The 19,815-nt window shown below is 37.0% G+C and overlaps 1 protein-coding gene across 4 annotated transcripts in view; it reads left to right on the top strand.

Annotated features, from left to right (window-relative positions):
* Window positions 1-19,815, top strand: part of CTDP1 (CTD phosphatase subunit 1) — an 80,734-nt gene that overhangs the window by 37,380 nt on the left and 23,539 nt on the right. The window contains exon 11 of one of the 4 annotated variants that reach the window (XM_041427503.1): window positions 12,709-12,887. In XM_041427503.1, coding sequence (XP_041283437.1) covers window positions 12,709-12,887 — 179 coding nt within the window. Of the gene's footprint in view, window positions 1-4,991; window positions 5,055-12,708; window positions 12,888-19,815 lie in introns of those variants that run through there. The other 3 variants (XM_041427505.1, XM_041427504.1, XM_041427506.1) reach the window with 3 other exon arrangements.

Genomic DNA, 19,815 nt, shown 5'->3' with positions numbered 1-19,815 from the left:
GATTGTTGAAAACTATTATCTCAGTAAGTGGTTAGCCTCTTGGTTAGTTAAAAAGTACTAATTTAATGTGGAGGATGTGGTCTCTAGAGCAAATAATAGCTGCCTAGGCTCCCTTGGAAAATTATCTTCCACATTAATGGTTCTTTGAATTTCCACAACTACGTTTCTCATGCAGATTTTCTTGTTTGACACCTTAGCATGTACTGTGTCATAAATTGTACAGATGCTAAATTTGGTTAGCTTCTTATAAATTGTACCCTTTTTTGAAGGGGAAAAAAAAAGCCTGTGTGTATGCTTGCTATTGTTAGTGATTATCATCCAAGTCCCTTGACCCTTGGAAGTGATGAGGTCTTGCTTTGCAGTTGTCAGACAGCTTTCACTCTAACTGGACTTGTAAAAACAATTAAAAACTATTAGTGAAAGTATTAGTGCTGCTCTTCATTGAGACAGTAAGAGACTGTTGTGAAAAGGATTTGCTAAAGCATCTTCTGATATCTGCAGACCTGAGGAGACTCAGATTGACTGGTCTCAGTCCATTGGTGCTTCCTCATGTTGTTTCCTTAATGACAGCCCTATTGTCACCTTCCTGCACATGCTGACTCTCACATCCCTGCTAGCCCCCATGTTCAACAGATTTTTGTTTTCTCTGTGGAGTGCTTATTACCAAATGGCTTAACCCAGCAAGACTACATGTGCTGCTTACATTCTTTCACTGGCAGATTAATTTTCTGGAGGGAAATGGTGAGGGTGCAATGCTGGGAATCAGGTTGCTGGTTTGTCTTCATGAACAAGTGATGGCTGGCTGATGGATCAAGAAATGTGATGTGGTTTTTTAAAGAACATAGCTTAAAGCAGTTGCATAAGAAGGAAAGTATATTTACTGCTGCTCCCCTGTTTTACAATTTTGACATTCACTGTTCTCTAATATGGTTAAATAATACGGAAGTAATTGAGCATTAATGTTAAAGCAATTATTTCACCCATATCTCGGATTAGTAGAGAAAACTGAGTAGTTTTCCAATACTATTTTTAATAGTTTGACAGTGAGAATCAGCAGGATAGAGTCAAGATACAGGTACAGTGCATTGGAGAGAAAGAAGATGAGCACCTAAAAGAAGCTGGCCATCAGTAGTTTGTTTCTGCCTATTTTTTGCTTTGAAGAATTCATTTTCTACCAGAAAATGTGAACTACTCTGAAAAGCAGCTATGCAGAAGATGTCAACACCTTTTTTTTTTTTTTTTTTTTTTTTTTTTTTTTTTTTTTTTTAGGAAAGTGGTATTGGTCATGCTTAAATTGTAAATCATCCTGACCAGAAACATTGACGCTCTGATTGTTATTCACCTAATAGAAAGAACACTAAAATATATGTAGTGTAGATAAGGCTAGTGAGATTAAAATGGATTATCAAAATGTGAAACATATATTTGCCTATTTTTTTCGATCTGATATTTCTCTACCAACCATTAGTTTATGGACTAATTGCACAGAGCTGATGGGATGCTAGTTTTAAGAGGGCATCATGGTTCAAGCTTGCTTAGCACTTTCTAGAAGTGTTTGGAAAGAGGCTTTTTATGTAATACCATGTTTTACATGGAGACAAGTCATTACCTAAATAGGAAAAGGATTTTTATCGAAGTTGATATTATCTCGAGTAGGCAATCAATTGTGGATCACTTCTGTTTTTCTGCACAGGTTGCTTAGAAAATACTATTTAAACACAATTTTTTTATGTACTTGGATGTCTTATTTTCATTTTAGAGTTATTTTTTTGAATTTGTGTGTCATGAGAAAATATGGAAAACATACTGTAACCTTTTGGCATTCAGATGACACACGGTATAAATAGCTGCATTTTGTAGATAAAAATGGATACTACCTGTATATGTAAGAATTAGCTTAATGGCAGTCATGACAAGTTGTTAATTAAAATATAAGACTTCAGAGCAAAATGAACATGATCAGTCAAGTTCTTGGCTGGTGAGGCTGTTAGGGGAAAAATAACAGAAAACATATCACAGAATAAGCTGAGTGGAAAAGGACCCACAAGGATAATCAAGTCCAGCTCCTGGCCCTGCACGGCACCATCCCCATGAGTCACACCATGTACTCAAGAATGTTGTCCAAGCACTCCTTGAGCTCTATCAAGCTTGGTGCTCTGACCACTTCCCTGGAGAAACTGTTCCAGTGCCCAGCCTCCCTTTTGGGTGAAGAACCCTTTTCTGATATCCAACCCAAACCTCCCCTGGCATGACTTCAGGCCATTACCTCCTTTTTATTGAGACTTCACTTCTATTATGCCTACTTTATTCATAAGCTAAGTACAAATATTTGTGCTACAATAGATATTAGTAACGGGCTGCACCAAGTGGACATCAACTAAAGAAGTAGCCATGCTTGCTTCAGCACTAACTTCTTTTTGAAGAATATGATAAAACTCAATCAGATTGATGGATTGTCAGTATAAAAACAGGGGAAACTTAGTCCAAGATTGGTCTGATGCCTCTGCCATCTTACATAGTCTTCATACTTTCCTGATTCAGTCAACAGTTGATTCAGATCCTCGGCCATTCTCCCAAAGGTGTTCACAGCATTGTTTCATTGTAAGCTTGGGTTTTCAGGAGAGTTGCTTCTTTTTCCATGTTGCTATCATTCTGTTAAGCATAAAATAAAAATTATTGTGCAAATAAGGATAAATCCTGAGCTCTGTGAGTCTGCAGATATGAAAGATATGAACAGCTTCTGGCTTTTAAACTATGCCAGATTTTATTGCAAATGTTATTCTAATGTTACTCCATATGAAATGGAAAGTAGTTCTATAAAACTTCCACCTCTAGAATGTATATACAAGGTGTTGGTTTATTCTGCAGGGAAGAATGCGTTTTCATACATTCTGTGAAGGTTTTTCAACCGACTCTGGTAGTACATAATGTCTCTGCCCGGCCTTAGTAAGGAGAAGCTGAAAGCCTTTTTTCAGCTGTTTGTTTACTCAATAAAATGGCGCAAAACCTCTTTAAATAGAGTTCAATAACCTTATTTTGACATATACATCTACCTGCATATGCTAAATGAAATGCAGCTAGGCTGTCAACACTAATTGGCCACAGATAAAAACGAGTTGTGTGAGCCATGTTAAACAATTTGCAAGCTGATCCCTCATAATTCTGAGCAGCTGCATAGAGGGCCTGATTGAGCCTCATCACAAGTCTGACATGATTTTACATTTAAATTTGAGCTGTTACTCTCCATGAAGGATATTTAAAGGCGTCTGCTCAAGTCTAAGTCTGAACTGTTTTTTTCATAGCTGTTTTTTTTTTTGTTTTATCAAGATCTTCTGATACTTGTATTTCAATGTACAAAGAAATAGAGGTATGCAGTATAGAATAATGTATGTTAAATGCTGTGAAGAATCTTTGCAAACATTTGTATAATGCTAGTCTGCTAGCAAACTTAATTTGTTGTTGAAATTCTGGGGTGATAGAAATACAAGTCCGTTTTGGTAGCACAAAGGCAGGGTTATTTCTATATATAGGATTGAAGGACAGTCCTGTTTGTACCGTTACTTTTTGATCAGCTGATCTTGATCAGTTATCATAAGGTGACTTACTGTTAAATTTAACTTATGCATAATTTCATTTGCTTGCTTCAGAGACATTTTCAAGGGAAAACATCTCTGCTTTGGTAGTCTTTTTTCTTTTAGGTACCATCTTCAGGCACACTGAATACAGCTACTCTGCGTGGTAGTCCTTCAGCTCTGAGTGTTCTAGCTCCTGTGTCAGCACCACTATTTCCATGCCATGTGCAACTTTAACAGAGGTTAGGAAAAGCTGCAAAACTAGAGCCCCTGTTGATGTACAAAACTCTCTGCAGCAATGAGTTGCGAAACAAATAATTACCCGAATGGCTGTGCTGCAGTAATTTTTTCATGGCTACAGCAGTGGCATTAATTTGAGATCTTGAGAGAACACCATTGTTACTCTGTATTCTTGTAGGGTTTGTATATGAGCTTGCACTTTCTAATTGCCATGGGTCACAGTCAGCTCTGGACAATATTCCCTGTCACTCCTTGTAGTAAATATGATGATACTGCTTTCTCTGAGATGAACGCAGACAGCTGCCTATCCCAGATACTTCAATGCTCCAACGTCAAACTTGCTTCATCCTGGAGGTATTGAGGATTGGGTATAGCTATCATACCATGATACAGAGATCATATCAGAACCTGTATGGTATTCAATCACCTTAATATTGAGCTTGTTGTAGAAACAGACTACTCTTCAGCTGCTGGGCTTATCTTTCACTGTATTATGGATTGCTTCTGGGTTTTTTTCCTTAACTTACTCCATGCCTAATTCTTGCTACTGAGTAGGCTTGCTATGGAGGATGCTTCCGCATACACAGTGCTCATATTTCAGCGCCGCTTCAGTTAAAAGCTACATGCTTGTCTGTACAGAGTCAAGCAATCCAGTTGCCCAGTTCAGTAGAAACTGTTTCAAAACTGCTCTGTCTTCACTGTAATCCTTAAATTTCTTATAAAACCAGAAATAATTTTCTCCAGTGCTTATTATTTGAGGTGGTTTTGTTACCTTGAGCACATTGATAACTATCTCTTGGTTCTTATAATAAACCAAGCTAATCAGACTTATTGAAGAGGGAAGTTCACTGATAAATAATACTTCATGCAGCCAGCTGATGTCTGCCAATGCTAAGTTAAAATTAGCAAGTCAAGGCAGATCCAAGCTGGCTTACCCATCTTAGGGGTGGGTTTGTTCATAGTCTGTGTGACTAAATCTGTACTGAACACAGCATATTAGTGTTTTTATAGCAATGGTTTTGAGCTAGTAAACCCTACTGCATCCCAGTTGCTCTACAAATCAATAGTTTGAGTTCCTTTGTAGCTGTGATAACTGCAGAAAGCTTGTGCATGCAGGTAAATGAAAGCAGTTTTTTGTCTGTCTTTTGTTCTCACCATAATGTTTTCAATTTCACTTAGACTGTGACTTCTGAACAGCTTTATCTCCTGCTGAAAAATAAGTAAAGGAGTTCAACCTCTGAAAAGGAAAAAACCCCTGATTTTTCTCTGAAATATGTATGTAGTGATGAATATTCAGTCACTCTAAGCAAAAGGTATGCTTTCGGTTAACCTTGGGATGGTGAAACCCGACACTGTGCTAAGACAGAATATTGTTAAAACATGTGATAACAAGGATTCATTGGGAAAAAGCTTTGAAAATTGAGATGCAAAAAATGGGAAGGTGGCGTGCACTTTATATCAGGATCTCTTTATGCTTTTATGTATCTTCTTTTTGGAGTGAGGATTGCTTGGGTTCTTTTCATTTCTGAAATAAAGTCCATATTTATGGCTGTTGTTCTTCAACATTTTCTGATCATGACTGTGCAATAAGAGTGCATTTCTGGTTGCAGCATTTCACAAGTTTAGCATTTGCCTCTGAGCTAAAGCACATTTGCGCCTCAAAGGTAGTTTAAATAATCTGTAATTCAGGTTGAAGTGTTTGGAAATTTGTTCGAATCAAGTTTCCTCCACTCTTTGTTTTCTCATTATAATGGAATAACCAAATGGGTTAAGCCTTAAATGCTTCTCAGCAGTTTTCAAGGATAATGTACCAAGTGTATTTGCAGGTTGGCTACACTATTAAGTAATGCCTTTGAGGATGACTTGAAAGAGAATATGTAGATTAGTGTCCTAGTACTTCTTTCATAAAAGCTGAGATTTTCTGTTTAGAAATTCAGGCTGCAAAAACCCGGATCACAGCTCATAGTAGGAAAAAAAATACCATTTTAAACTCCATCCACCAGTTCAGCAGGTATTTCCAGATAAAATGGGGAATATATGATAAGAACTCTCCCATTCTCTTTCAAAAACCATTTGGGCAGTCATCAAGTTGCATTGATGGAGGAAACTTGTCCATACCTATTCAGAGCTGCCTCTCTGTGTCAGAAACTTATCAGCTGGGCCAGAGTGCAGGTGAGTTTTAGCAGTAGATGACACTTCATCCTAGCTAGGTACCTAGGAGTCCCATTGCTTACTGCGTTTGGGCCATCAGTATGCTGTCATCTACAAAATGCTCATGGAGGGATCACTGCAGTAGATGTGTTTAGCATCCATAGATTCTTTTGTGCTTTTAAGTGAAACTACGTGAGAGCTGGTACTGTCAAGAGGTCCCTTGGTGGTATTTTGGTGTTCAAAAAATAGTTGTAAAATGAAGTTTATGTCCAAAAAAGCTTGCTCTGAGGGACTGATTAGAAGCAGTACAAGTGGACTAAGTATTTTTGTGCTAAATAGTATTTACTCAAATTTGTGTCTTTATATAACCTACATAGTATAAAACCAGGTTAGGAGCTTGGAAATTGTATAATTCCTTGATAGTAACATACTGCTGCCCTCAGCACTTCATTAGCAGCTTCCTACTGATGCTTCCCGTTGGCACTGAAGTGTCAGAAAAGATCACTCAGAGTCTAGGCTCTGTGCCCTCTTAAATTGCCATGTGCCATTTTTAATAGAATGTTAGGATTTCTAACCTAATATGTCAGTGGTATTTTGTGACTGTGTTTAAACAACTTGTGCAAGTGTTCTTTCATTAGCAAATTAGATTAATTTCTTTTTAAAGAAACCTAGATTGTGCATATCTCTTACTAAATCTCTAGGAACAAGAAAAAATTTATGACAACTTCTGGCAAAACTGTTCTTCAGTTAATAGCCAGACTGACAGTTCTTGAAGTCTTGCAAAATTATAAGGCAAAGCTGTTCTTTGCTGTGTGTCAGCAAAGCATACTTTCTACTTAAAAGAAAGGGTGGCTTTGAGAACAAAAAGTGTGATACTGTCTAGTTTTAAGACAGGTGAGCAGTACAGGTGTAGGCTGCTACAGCTTTTTAACCTGTTGCTCTAAAGTTTTGGAAGATAAGAGCTGTAGGGACGCATGCATGCAGCAATCTGAAATCCCTGAAATGTCCACCTGTGTTAAATAAAAAGGGAACAGGTATGGATGCTTCTAGTCTTTACCAGGCCTTTGTCGGTTGGGAAAATACTACAGTGATGTTAGTCTTTGTTCATCATGCACACTTGATAGTTTCTGTGAATTAAAGTATACCAATGATGTATTTTTATAAGAATTTTCTCCTTGTTCCTTTCTCTTCCCTCTAGGAGTTTCTGTACCATTAGTATTCCGTTTGTATAGTATCAACAGACTCTCTAGGTATTCCAGTCTCTGGATATTTAGATAGTGCTTATTTCTACAAAAAGACTCAAACAGAATTTGAGTGCGACAGACTATCACCTGGGGACTCACTCACTGCCTCATTTCTTTAAGGTGAAGTTTTGTCTAAAGTGAAATCAGGATACTTAGTAATATGTGGCCCTTGAACTTGAGCATGCAGCTTGAGTTTCTGTTCTGTTGCATGGGTGTTTTTTTTTTTTTTTTTAAGACTGTAGGTAGAGGTAAACTTGAAAGATGGCCCAGTGACACAAATTTTACTCTTCAGAAGAGAATTTGCTGATAGTACCAATAGGCTGCAGTAGCAGTGCATGGTTCAGTTCATCAGGTTATGAAATTCTGTATTGGTCACAAAAGAGCATATGGTAATACTTTAACATAACTTCTCCAGGCCACTGGTCTGTTGCAGTCTTCTGCTACTCGGGATGTGGCTACACATTTAATAGAGATCCTTCTCCAGTGTCTCTTTGCAGCTGCTTTTTCCTGCTTTGATGTACTGTTACTGCTTGTGTGTTAGTGTAGAAATGAAATGAGGCGGGACAGGGAAGTGGTGTAGCTAAGCAGCAACCCAGCTTAAAAAAGCAGTTGAAGGTCACTAAGCTGCTGCTGTCTCTGAGATGTCACACAATGAGCAAGGAGATAAATGTATAGGTTTTTCTGACCAGCTTTGGTTTCAGCAGGATGCATTTTAATTTACATGTAGTCATCCAGGACATACAAGTCAATCTCTAAATTAATTATATGGGAAAGAAATCTCATAAAAGCTTTTTTCTAATATGCCTTAAACTGTTTAGAGCAACTGTCTCTCAGCCTACCAAAGTAAATATAATAATACTGCCAGCTTTGATATTGTAACCTGAAGTATGCCTTTATCAAGATCAAGATAGGACAAAGGTAGTTCTCAGTGTATGGAGATTTAAATAGAGGAAGAGTGCTGCTTCTGTTTAATCATGAACAAGACTAGTTATTTCTGATCCATCACCTGCTTCAGTGAGCCAGTGGTAATTGTGGTAGAGAACAGTGAAATCTGCCTTGGAAGTGTTGAGACAAAGGGGTATTGGACATTTGAATAAATGCATTGTGTTACTAAAAACTGAGTCAGAAATTTGAAATGAGAAAAAAGTGCTCTAATGCTAAAGAAAAAAAAAAGTGGATGAGACAGAATGTGAAAGACAAGTTCTTCTGAGGTTACACAGGAGAAATGGGACTGAGTTACATCACAGATTCTCCCTTAAATTTTATGTACTGAGGGACAACTTAACCTAATTCAGGCAGCTTGTCCTTCCAGTGACATCTTTGTAATAAGAAAATTTTTTGTTTCGAAGTGACTTAAATTCAGCCCAAATCTCTTAATACAGACTGTGTCTATTGTAGGAAAGTTTAATTGTTCACATGTATTTTGCCCTAATATCACCTCTCAAAAGCATACTGAAATACTTGCTAGCTTTTTGAAGACATGGATGATAATATCTTGCTTTTCAGTTCGTTGAGGGAAAAAGTGAAATGAAAGGTTTTCATATACAGAAGAAAAAATTAAGATCAAAAAGTTAAGTCACCAAGTTAAAAATTATTAGATTTTTCCAAATTTGGAAAAAATTAAAAACCACTTAAAAATTAAGTGGATTCTCTTCTGTGCAATAAAGTCATGGTGCAATCCGCAGTTGCTTATAGCTAAGAGAGTGACCTGAAAAGTCATTTGCTGCTGAGGAGGCAGTGTTCTGTTCCCCACGTCAGCAGAGGATTGCTTCCCTGCAAAGAACCCCAGGACAAACCTCTTCCAACTACTTGCTTTTTTGCCTTACCTAAGGCCAGAACTTTTCATAAATAATGGTCAGTAACAGACTAAAAACACATTCTTTCTCTGAAGCGTAGCTGTAGATCATGCTCTTACTCACTGGCCCTTAGCTGACGTTGTTGGAGCCTTTTCTGGAATTTTGGCATGGATATTTTCAGCAGTCTAAATTGAAGAATCATTGCATTTAGCAGCCGTGGAGCTCTTATGTATGCTAGGGTGTCATTGTTTTAGAAATGCTGCAACCAAAGGCACAGAGGGTTCCACACTTGCTGCCTCCAGTGGGCTCAGGCTGTCTCCTGTCCATCCCAGCCATCAGCTGATGGGCAGGGAAGGTGGAGTTGAAATGCTGTTCTTGTTTTCAAGTGGTTCCCATTGAGTCTGTCCTCCTGGATAGGTGAATAACTGTATTCTGTCCACACAGGTATTACTAATTTTTTTGTATATTAGACTTCACCCTTTGAAAAAAATTACAATGAAGATTTGCAGGCCTATTGCTATTTAACAGTCTTCTGGCAGAGGATTTCTTTTGAAAACAGAATAAAGGAAAGGAAGATTAGAGTTATGGATGGCTTTATAATCAGAAAAAGCCATAGCTTCCAGGCTCCAGTGATGTCCCTGGCTCAGGTTTTAGATAAATGATTGTATTATCTCCCTTGAGACATTTTCTCTTTAGAGTCTTTGAATTAAAAAATTGTTAATATTAAAATCAGTAACTTCTAGTTCATGTGAGTTTAATTTAAATTTCACAAATTAGGAGTTAGGAATGGGCATTTTCCTCTTTCCAGCACCAGTGAAGTGTTACCAATTTAATGAAAGAAAGCAATTTTCATTATACTATTAATCAGAGAATCATATAAAGGTTTGGATTAGAAGGGATTTACATCATCTTGTTCCAATTTCCCTGCCATGGCCAGGAGCACCTTCCTCTAGATCAGGTTGTGCTGAGCCCCATCCAACCTGGCCTTGAACACTTCCAGGGATATGGCATCCACTGCTTCTCTGGGCTGCTCAGTGATTCACCATCCTCACAGGGAAGAATTCCTCCTGATATCTAATATAAATCTGTCCTCTTTCAGCTGAAAGCCATTCCCCTTGTTCCATAGTAAAGTTTATGTTTTAGAAAAACTTTGGAATCCTTAAGTCAGCACTCAAAGCACCCTAATTATCAAGGAAGGATTGCACCTTGTGCTTCTTTTAGCAGTTTCACGTATTTGTTCTAGGCATCTTAAGAATGTTTACGAGGTTTCCATTCAAATCTAGACATTGCTCTCCAGGTAGGAAATTCAGAGTTTTAAATGGCATTCTTTGAAGAATTAATCCCATTCAATCATAAGCAAGGATACAGGATTGTTATTAGTGCTTTTTAATTACAATATTGGTATGCAATCTCTAAGTGACATTTTATTTCATTCTAGTCAAAGTATTAATTGCAGTAGTAAAGCCCAAATATAGTGAATTGTGCAGCTGTGGTTGCAGTTACCTTGCCTTTTCATTCGCAGAGGTTAAGTGGTCAAATTATCAGAGGCAGTGGGTTTTGGTTTTGTCCCTTCAGATCTGCCTTTTAGGAGCACAGTCTATTGCCCAGGGCTGCAATTAAAACTTGTGATGGCATTGTAACCATTGCTGTCAGCAGCATTGGGAACTCCAGCTATTGGGGCTGCACTGCCACTTAATTTCCCATCAGGGTCCCTGAGCAGCCTCCAGGGATTGCCATGGGACTCCTTGTAAGTAAATTGCACATGGTGTTTTTAAATTGCTGGTTTTCAAGTTTGAGCATAGCAACTGTGCTCAGCATCAAGCCAAAGCTTTTTCTTCTCACATAATTGCCTTTCATCCTGAAACTGGAAGGTTATTACCAGCAGCTGCTAATATTTCTATGTGCAGTTTGATAACAGTAGGTGAAAATAATTCCAGACCACAAGTGCTAGGAAGCACAAGTTACGGGTTTGGTTTTGCTCTCATTTTTAAGGCCTGACTTTGAATATAACTGAGAAATCTGTTTACTGCCTAAAATAAAAAAAGCTACTCGTGGTTAGTACCCATTCATAGAGGAAAAAGGCAATCACCTCCCACTCAAAAATATACCATAAAGTATTTAGAAAAGCAAAATATTTTAAATTATACTTTTTGAGCATGAAGATCGCTTATTCTGGCACTTCAATTGCTGAGGAAAAAAGGCAGTAATGTCTTACTTTTCTATTGCAAAAAGACAGTAAAATGTTGCAGTGTTTCTTAAATTGCAAATGAAGAAGCTACTGGTAAATATCATTGGGGTGTCTTTTTGTTGAAAGGTAGCCACAGAAATTATTATGAATATAAATACACTAAGTGATAAAAAATTATGAAGAAAAACACATTCCCCATTCCCTTACTTTGAAACTATTTGGATATTCTGAAAGCTTGTCATAAAACCATTTTACACCATTAAAATCAGATTCTTTGTTGAATTTATTCACAGAGTAAATAGCTGCTGATCTATGATCATTAATACAAATTTACTTCAGGTATTTTTTCTTATTCTAGGAAAGGATTGTTCTGTTTTGGAATTTCAATTGAACTCTGTCTTTAAGTACTACTATATTTCTTTACACTTTGGTTTTGCTTTTTTGCTCTTCGGCTTCACTAAAAATTAAGGCTATTTTATAGATATATTGCTTTTATTGTTTTTATCAAGGGTACAATGGAACACACTCGTAAAAACTAGATTAATGCGGTGTTCAGTAGAAGATAGCATTAAAATAGGCAGCTCTCACAGAAACTTTACTCTGACCTGTAAAGTTGCATAATTAACACCTGATCTTGCTTAAGTTTGACCTATGGGTAACATCTGTATTGTGCTGTTTAGCACAGAGCCCAGTGGGATTTGAAATTAAGAGACTGTCCATAAAAGTTAAGTGAACCAGCACTTCGCTTTCTGCCTCCTGCTCATGCAGGGGCTCTGTCAGTCCTGTCGTGGCCTTTTACTCTTCCTTGCCAAATTGTGCTTCTTTTGTGTCGAGCAGTTAAATTTTCCAAGTTAATTGCACAAATATCAGTTCCTCTGTCCCTCTCTTGATGAACCTTTCCTTGCTCAAAAGTAAAAGACAAACCATTATTTAACAAAATATGTAAGCCTTTTGATAGATTTGTCCTTATTAATCAGCACAATCAGGTAGTTGGGTTAAAATGCGGTTTGTACGCTGTTTCATTCATACTGTATTATTTAGAAGTTGACTTCTTCACCATTATATATGTATCAAGGAATACCTGTAAATATAAGAGTTCTTACTAGAGATTTTCATATGCCTTGCCCAAGGGATTCTATATGTTATAATAATATAAAATGTATCCAGTAGAAAGTATGCATCAGTATGTTACAATAGTATAAATCATCTATCCCTTTAATTTCAGAAGACAGCACGCTTTTTATAGTAGTTTCTTGTGTGACTATCTTGTATGTGAGTATATGTCTATCTGCCTTAAGCTAATCATAGAATAAATATGCTTTATTGGAATAAAATATTGCTAGAATTGTTACAGAAGCTGTGTTGAAGACACTGGTGTTTAATTTAGATTTTGACAGAGAAGGCAAGGAAACTTGAAGCATATTCTTAATGATGATTTAAGAGTGATTCAATGATTATGAAAGATTAATACAGAGCAGTCTGCTGGAAGATAAACTGGCTCCTCCACTCTTTGGCAGGTGGATGACATCTTAGGAGAAGGCAGTGACGAAAGTGATACTGAAAAAAAAAAGCCAGAAGAGGAAGGTAAAAAACCTCAGACTAGTGCAACAGAGACTCTAGGGAGGAAGGCAGATCAGAGACCTGGATCATCATCATCGTCATCAAGTGAAAGAAGTTTAACAGGCAGTGTACCCAGGTATGAATTTTTCAAATGTAAGAAGTGTTCATGATGTTTCACTGCATTTGTGCTTTCTTACAATCTGGTATTTGCCATCTGATGTTAAACTCTATGTATGCAATGTTTTCTTGTAAGTCTGTGAAGTTGTCGTGCTTATCTCTGCAATGTTTTGGGATTTATTTAAGGAAGTGGTCGTAGTAAATGTCGTATTGAGAACCAGGGTATTACCTGTTCAGAAAGAACTGAAGGCAACTGAACTGCACTTCTTTTAAAGTTGTCTCAATCCTGTGTCAGATACATACCCATGTCCTCTGCAGTGTTACTGTAAGTAAAATAAAGCATGGTCTGTAAAGTTACGCTTTTTTTGTCCTGAATTTTTGAGATAGTTTTATGTTGTTCATTCATAACAATGAGGTTGTTAGATGCTTTTCTACTTAGAAATTTTAATTTGCTAGTCTCTTCTTCAGAATTTATTTTAGTGTCCCACCACTGACTGCTGGATAATGACTGTCAACCAAGTTCTAGTATTAGAACTTAATAAACTAGAACTTAATAAACTAAGTGCTTATGTTAAATATGTTAATTAATGGTTCTCAATTTGCAGCCTGTTAATACCTTTTTAAGCTTAACAATTTAGAGCAAGCAATGTAAGATTTTAATTTAGAATTACAGGGGTCATCATCCTGTACTACAGGGTGCTGAAAATGAAAACATGACTCAGATTACTGAGGTGTGTATTGTAGTTCCTTTCTAATCAAACTCAATTCCCAACTGTAAGACTTTAAGCTCTAACACTATTTCCTTAATGAGGATAAGTAGTAGGTCTTAAGCAAGTGACTTACATTTTTTTAACTTTTCTGAGCTTTGTTCTAGCACACAAAAAAGGTATGAGAGAAACTGCAAAAACAGCCACAGGATGTGATATATAAATGTTTATGGAGAGATTTTTATTGGGATAGTAATGTTGCTGTGTGTTGGCTTTATTGTAGAAAGAGCTAGAGGAGAAGCTTGCGTGGCTTTTTAGTTTATATGAGTATTTCTGATCATTGAACTTCTTCTGAAAAAAGTCTCCAAGTTATGAGAATTTGATTTGTCTCAAATGGATAGAAGAAAAATTTTCTCCCAAATGAAGTTTGAAAGAGGAAAGACAAGCAAATAATGAATGTTTTAGAACACAGTTTGAAGCAGCAAGGCATGTCACTGTTAAGTCATCCTAATACTGTGATGTTTCATTGCGTGGAAGACATACCAGTTTTTGGAAACCAAAAGGAAGAAAGAGTCACATTAAGGAATATTGCTAAATAACTATTCTCCAAGTATGGTGTAAAAAGATAGAGCAAGTGCATTTGTAATTAATTTTTATTCCATGTACAGAAAGGTTTTTAAATAAGCTTGGCAGTACTTCTTCACTCAGGAACTATATAGACATAGTACTGTTCTTTCTGGGATCAAGTCTTTGAGCAGCTTCTTAAGTAACTTTTCACCTCTTAGGAGTTTTCTTGTCAGTTTGCGAAATTGTATTCACTATTGAGCTTGATAGGCGTGCTGGAAAACATACTCACAAAGTGCTGGTTCAGATGCTGACCCAGTGTCTACTAGGCAGGAAATTCTGCTTGATAAGAAAAGAGCCTATCATTCCAATTACATTTTAAGTTTGAAGCTTTAAATTGACATTTTCATGTTCAGTAAGTGTTTTATGTGCTAAAAAAGTACTGTATAAGAGGGGAAATGCAAGAACAGTCTCTGAAAAACAGCAGATGAACAATAAACAGTCCAATACTCCTATGATCTGGCTCAGCTCATTCCTATTGGAGATGAGGCCTACTGCAGGTTTCTGCTGCTCCTCTACACTTTTCCAGTAGTTACTGACACTGGAGCCATAGCGCATACAGAAAAATCTAGCGCTTACATTTAATGTTAGTCTTCAGTCTTGAAACTTACAGAATACCATGATAATTTCTCTGATTGGTGCCACTTCTGAAATTCTCAAGCATGGACAAAAAAAATAATCTTTGAGAAAACTGATAGGCTGCATTTCCCCTCCTGTAGGAGCTTTCTCTTACATCCATTGCTAATTCATAATCAAGGAAAATTGAGCTCAGAGCCTCAGAAATCCCACAACTATCTTTTCTATGCCCATTTACTAGAATTTTAAAAGGAACAGTGATATTTTGATTCCTAACTGTTTTCTTTCAAATATAATGGTACTTCCTTACAACAGCCCCTCTTCTAGAAGACAGAAATTACAGTTTTCCTTTCTTACTGACAGAAAAGACTGCTGCAAACTCTGGTGCAAAATGTTGTTGGTGACATCTTTTATCCCAGTTGAATGAGTATTTTCAATGTCACTGTAACTTTGTTCCAGTTCCCAGTCTTGAGACACTCTACTTTGAGAATCTTGGGACCTAAGTTTTTTTACAGATCAGTGCTTCCCAAGCTGTCAGACTCAGATTTGTTATAGTCTGAGATATTTTTTATAAACAATTTCAGTAACAAACCGTTCAAAACATATTAAGGAACTATCTGGTATGTGGTCAAAGTCTTCTTGAAAGTACCCTTAATAGCCAGCAGCACATTTCAAACATGGCTGACAAAATAAGATTGAAAATTCAACCATTTTGCCAAAGAATGATGGTTTCTCTGTTTTCTTACCCAGGCAATTAATTGCATTGTTTCACTAGAAAAGTTATAATGTTATTACACTGAACAGTCTTCCAAAATTCCTTTCTAGATGATGTGAGTATGCTGTTTTGATTTTCACAGTATAGAAAAGCTGAAGGTCTAAATTTAGAAATATTGGTGATTTGAAGTCATCATTTCCTGCCTCCTGGATCATTTGTTGCATGAATCAAGCAATCTGTCTGGTAAAGAGCTTCTGTGTAGGGTCACCCTAGAAAAAAATATATGCTTTGAAATTAATTCTAAGAACTAAATCTTTCATTATCTCCTTTTCCTTCGAATAGATTTTATTTAAGGGGACACTCAGTGATATCTAACTGCAAAAGGAAAGCGGATCAAAATTTCTGTATGTGAATCACTGCTTGGATGTTCAAGAAAACATTTAGCCTTAAGTCCAGAGTGGGCAAATCCTAAAGTGAACAATTGCTTGCATTTGCGGGTAATTGGAAAGTGTTGTTTGTCTGAAGAAAATTCAAATTCATTTGCCCTTATTGGTAGGGCTTCTCCCACATAATTGCTTCAAACTTTTAATCTGAATTCTGTAGTGTGTCATTATTCTAAACTACTTATGTTTCTGGAGCCATTAGAGTTTTTCCATGAATAATAGTGAGGTCCTTTTGAAAATCTCTTGTTCAGACTCCCTCAGTAAGAACCAGAGTTCATTATTGGAATTGGCCAGAACTAGAGGATCAGTTCATTTCTAAAACTGCACTGGGCCTGCCATGTCAGTGGCCGTGGGATTGCAGAGGAACATGTCTCATTTTAAAGACTGTTCACTCAAAGCTTATTCCATCTATCTTCGTGTTGCAGAGGCAGCACTTCAGTTAAGCGCTGATGAATGAGGTTGCATCTTGCAGCTTGTTCAGGGGGTTTAAGATCTCTGCATAGAATTGAGATTGCTGGAAAACTACAGAAAGCAAATACGGCCCATTTATTGGTTTTGGCAATGAGATAATGAATCCCAAATCAGTGGAAGTATGTTTGATAGGAGCAGCAGCTCGTTGTTCCTTAATGTAATTTGGTAAATAAATGCAGTTTTCCTACTTGAGTGTATTTAATGCGTTTTAATGAGCATCTCACTCTGTTTTGGAGAGATCCAATATGTCTCCTTAGCAAAGCAGGAAACCACTCAGCCATTAAAGAGAATGTATAATCATTGAGTAGGGAAAAAAAAACAGCCCTAAACTCTGCAAAATGAGAGATCCCTGACAGGCAACCACATCCTCTCCCAGTTGTGAGAAAGACTGATTCGCTTTAAGAATTTGCTGTGATAGGTGCTTCCCTGGAAATACTTCTCCTAAGGTGAAGCAAGTTAAGTTGAACATAGATGATGTGATGGCTCCAATTTTATAGATTATTACACGTACAAAAATAAAGATTATTACACGTTGCAAATTTTGTTTGAGTCTGTTTCACAGAAAACCACCAGAATTTGTCTCGCTTGATTAATTTCCTGTAAGTTCAGCATTCTAAATTAAACATCTGGGAGAAGAAAGCATCCTTCAGGTAATAAGACAGTGCAATTAATATTTTTATACATAACCAAATTCTGACTGATTTTTTGCAAGGTTGTTACAAGTACTTTTTTCTTGGGTTTAAAGCTTAACTTATATGGTTAATACACCACCTGTATTGGCCAGCATGTTCCAAGTCTGTACAGTACTCTTGTGATTAAATGGCTATTCAGAGGGATGTTATGTTAAGAGCTGAAACTTTCACCACCTTCATTTTCCCCAAAACTATTGATTGCATTCAACCTCCAAAGTAGAAATTTTACTTGATTCCTTTTGATACATTTTTTTCCTTGGCATAACAATTGTTCTTATAGTTACTGCAAGTTGAGAGTATGTTTAAATGACTGAATTCCCTTATATTTCTAACAGTTTGGAAGTAAACAGACTCTTTGATGTAGTCCACATAAGCAAATAAAAAATTACTGCAGTTTCAGTGAGACTTTTTTTCCCAGAAGCCATGGTGAAACACTCCAGACTGAAATCCAGGATCAGCTTCTAAAGAGAAGTGCTTCTGTGCACATCTTGCTGTTTTCACATGAGCCAGCTGTTCTACAAAATTCAGATGTCATTCCTGTTTGGAAGTGATTTTGATGAAGACTCTAAAGTGGAAGAGGATTCTGGGCAGGCAAAGCATAATTTGCATCTGTACTTATATATTAAATATAAGTTTTCATATAGAAATGTTTTTATTTGGAAGATCTCTTGTTACCCAAAATTTCCACATGAGAAAATCAATACTGAGGTAATAACAGCTATTTGAAGCTATTTTAATTAACTTTTTTTTTTCCTCCAAAGGTAGGGGTTTTTTTTTTCAAGTGTGTGTAGTCCCAAGTACTCTACCCTCTGCTACATTGAATCAACTTACTTTCAGTTTGCCAGCTAGAAAATTGTAGGTCCTGGTTCTAGAGGATTGAATAAATGGAAACAACTGCTGAATCTCAGTTGATAGTTTCTGTATCAAGGGTGTGCCTTTTTCAGGCCCTCTTGAAAGTTGTCCAAATGTCCTGAAAACCAGGAGTCCTTCAGCTGTATTCTTTGTCTGATAGGGTTAAGATCTGATTAGTGACTACCTCCAAAGCTTCATTAGGATTGCTTTAGGCAACTGAGGTGCTTCCCATCCAGTTTTAACCACATTCTTTCGGTTATTAGGACATTGGTTTTTTGACAGTTGGTACTTTTGTTTTCTGTGTTCTGTTTAGGTTGATTCTCAGCTTTTTTTTGTCCTTGTCTCTTGCCTAATTTGTATTTCTGAACCAATCATTCCATCCCCTCCTCTCCTTGGAGAAAAATTAGTTTGGAGATAGGTTGTTTTGCTGACTTGAACTTTCTGCATCTGTTAAGTTAAATCCCACCCTTTGGTTCTTGTCTTCGTTACAAAGCACAAAAGATGGTTTTAAGAGCAAGCTGTGCCAAGGATGTTTGTGCTTGAAAAGTGTAGTTACAGACCATGCTTTGTTTCATTTGAGTAGCTTTTCTTAATGAAAAGTAGACTTAAGTGAAATAGTGTCCAAGCTCTTAAGTGATTCCTTCCCTATAGCAATCTTTTTCATAAACCTTCAGTAAATACCGGGGAGTTATTCTGAGTGTGTCTTTACCCATTGATATGTGGAACTTTAGCTAAAACCTGAAAATTAAGGGGCTTTTAAATCAGAAAAGTACAACAGTATTAGAATGTAATTGCAGATATCTAGAGAAGTCACTGACAAACTAGTCTGTTCCAATATCATATTGGATACAACTTATAATTACCAGTGGAAAATTTAAAAATGCAATAGGAGGAATTGGGAACTGGAAATGTTACTATTCAAACTGCATGCCAACATGTTTTTGTTTATCACCCCAGTTATTATCTTTAGATCCCTTTTTTTTTAAAGATGCCAATCATATCACTTGGCTGTAAACACTTCTAAAAATCGTCATTCTTACACTATGGCCTCTCAAATATTATATATAATGAATAGTGCTTCATTTGCAAGTGAAGTAATGTAGATTGCTAGGACAGTCTTTCTTTTGAAGGAGTATTTGAAGGCTTTTACAATAGAGAACACAAACATTCAGATGGCTATGACAGTGCAAGTCCTGTAACAGTGCCACTAGAAGACAGATTTTTCTTCTCACTAATGAAGTTAAGCATCATTGGGTTTTCTTATAAAATGCTGAGTTACTCAGTAATTAATTTAAAACTATTACAGAGTATTGTTTTTAAGCTCTCTGATAAGAGAAACTGCTTCCTTTTTTTCTTTTCTTCTTGTTAGAGCAGGATGGGGGATCCAGCATGACTTCTGCCCTGAGGAAGCTGTCAGCTGCAGGCAGTGCTTGTCTGTGTGTTTTCTCAGACCAAAGGGCAGGGCAAAGAGTCAGGTTTTTTTCCACCACATGAAATAATTTTTTAAGAGGAAAAGTACTTTTTATGTCTGCAGCAACCAGAAGAACTGTGAGGCCTGTTTTTACTCGTGGCTCAAAAAGCAACTTACTATGCTGGCCACTTGCTGGTCTTCAGTGTCTCCTCATATAAGAAGTTACCAGTCATCTTGTATTCAAGAGCAGAATTGTTGTGGGCAAGTCACTGTCAAGTGAGGGGAAAGGAGTGTGTCCTTTGGAGGGGGAAGGCAGAATTCTTTTCTTTTTCAGCTTAGTATGCCAGTGTTCTCCACTGGGGAGATACCTACCTTCTAAACCAGCTATGAAACAGTTTATCTTAACATTTGCCCTCCAGTGGTGTTTGCCAGGCTCACTGAACAGGGTTAACAGTA

The sequence above is a fragment of the Onychostruthus taczanowskii genome, unplaced genomic scaffold, assembly GCF_017590055.1.
Source record: "Onychostruthus taczanowskii isolate IOZ18803 unplaced genomic scaffold, ASM1759005v1 scaffold115, whole genome shotgun sequence".
NCBI lineage: Eukaryota > Metazoa > Chordata > Aves > Passeriformes > Passeridae > Onychostruthus > Onychostruthus taczanowskii.
Note: the sequence above shows the minus strand (reverse complement) of the source record. Positions and strands in the feature narration are given on the sequence as shown.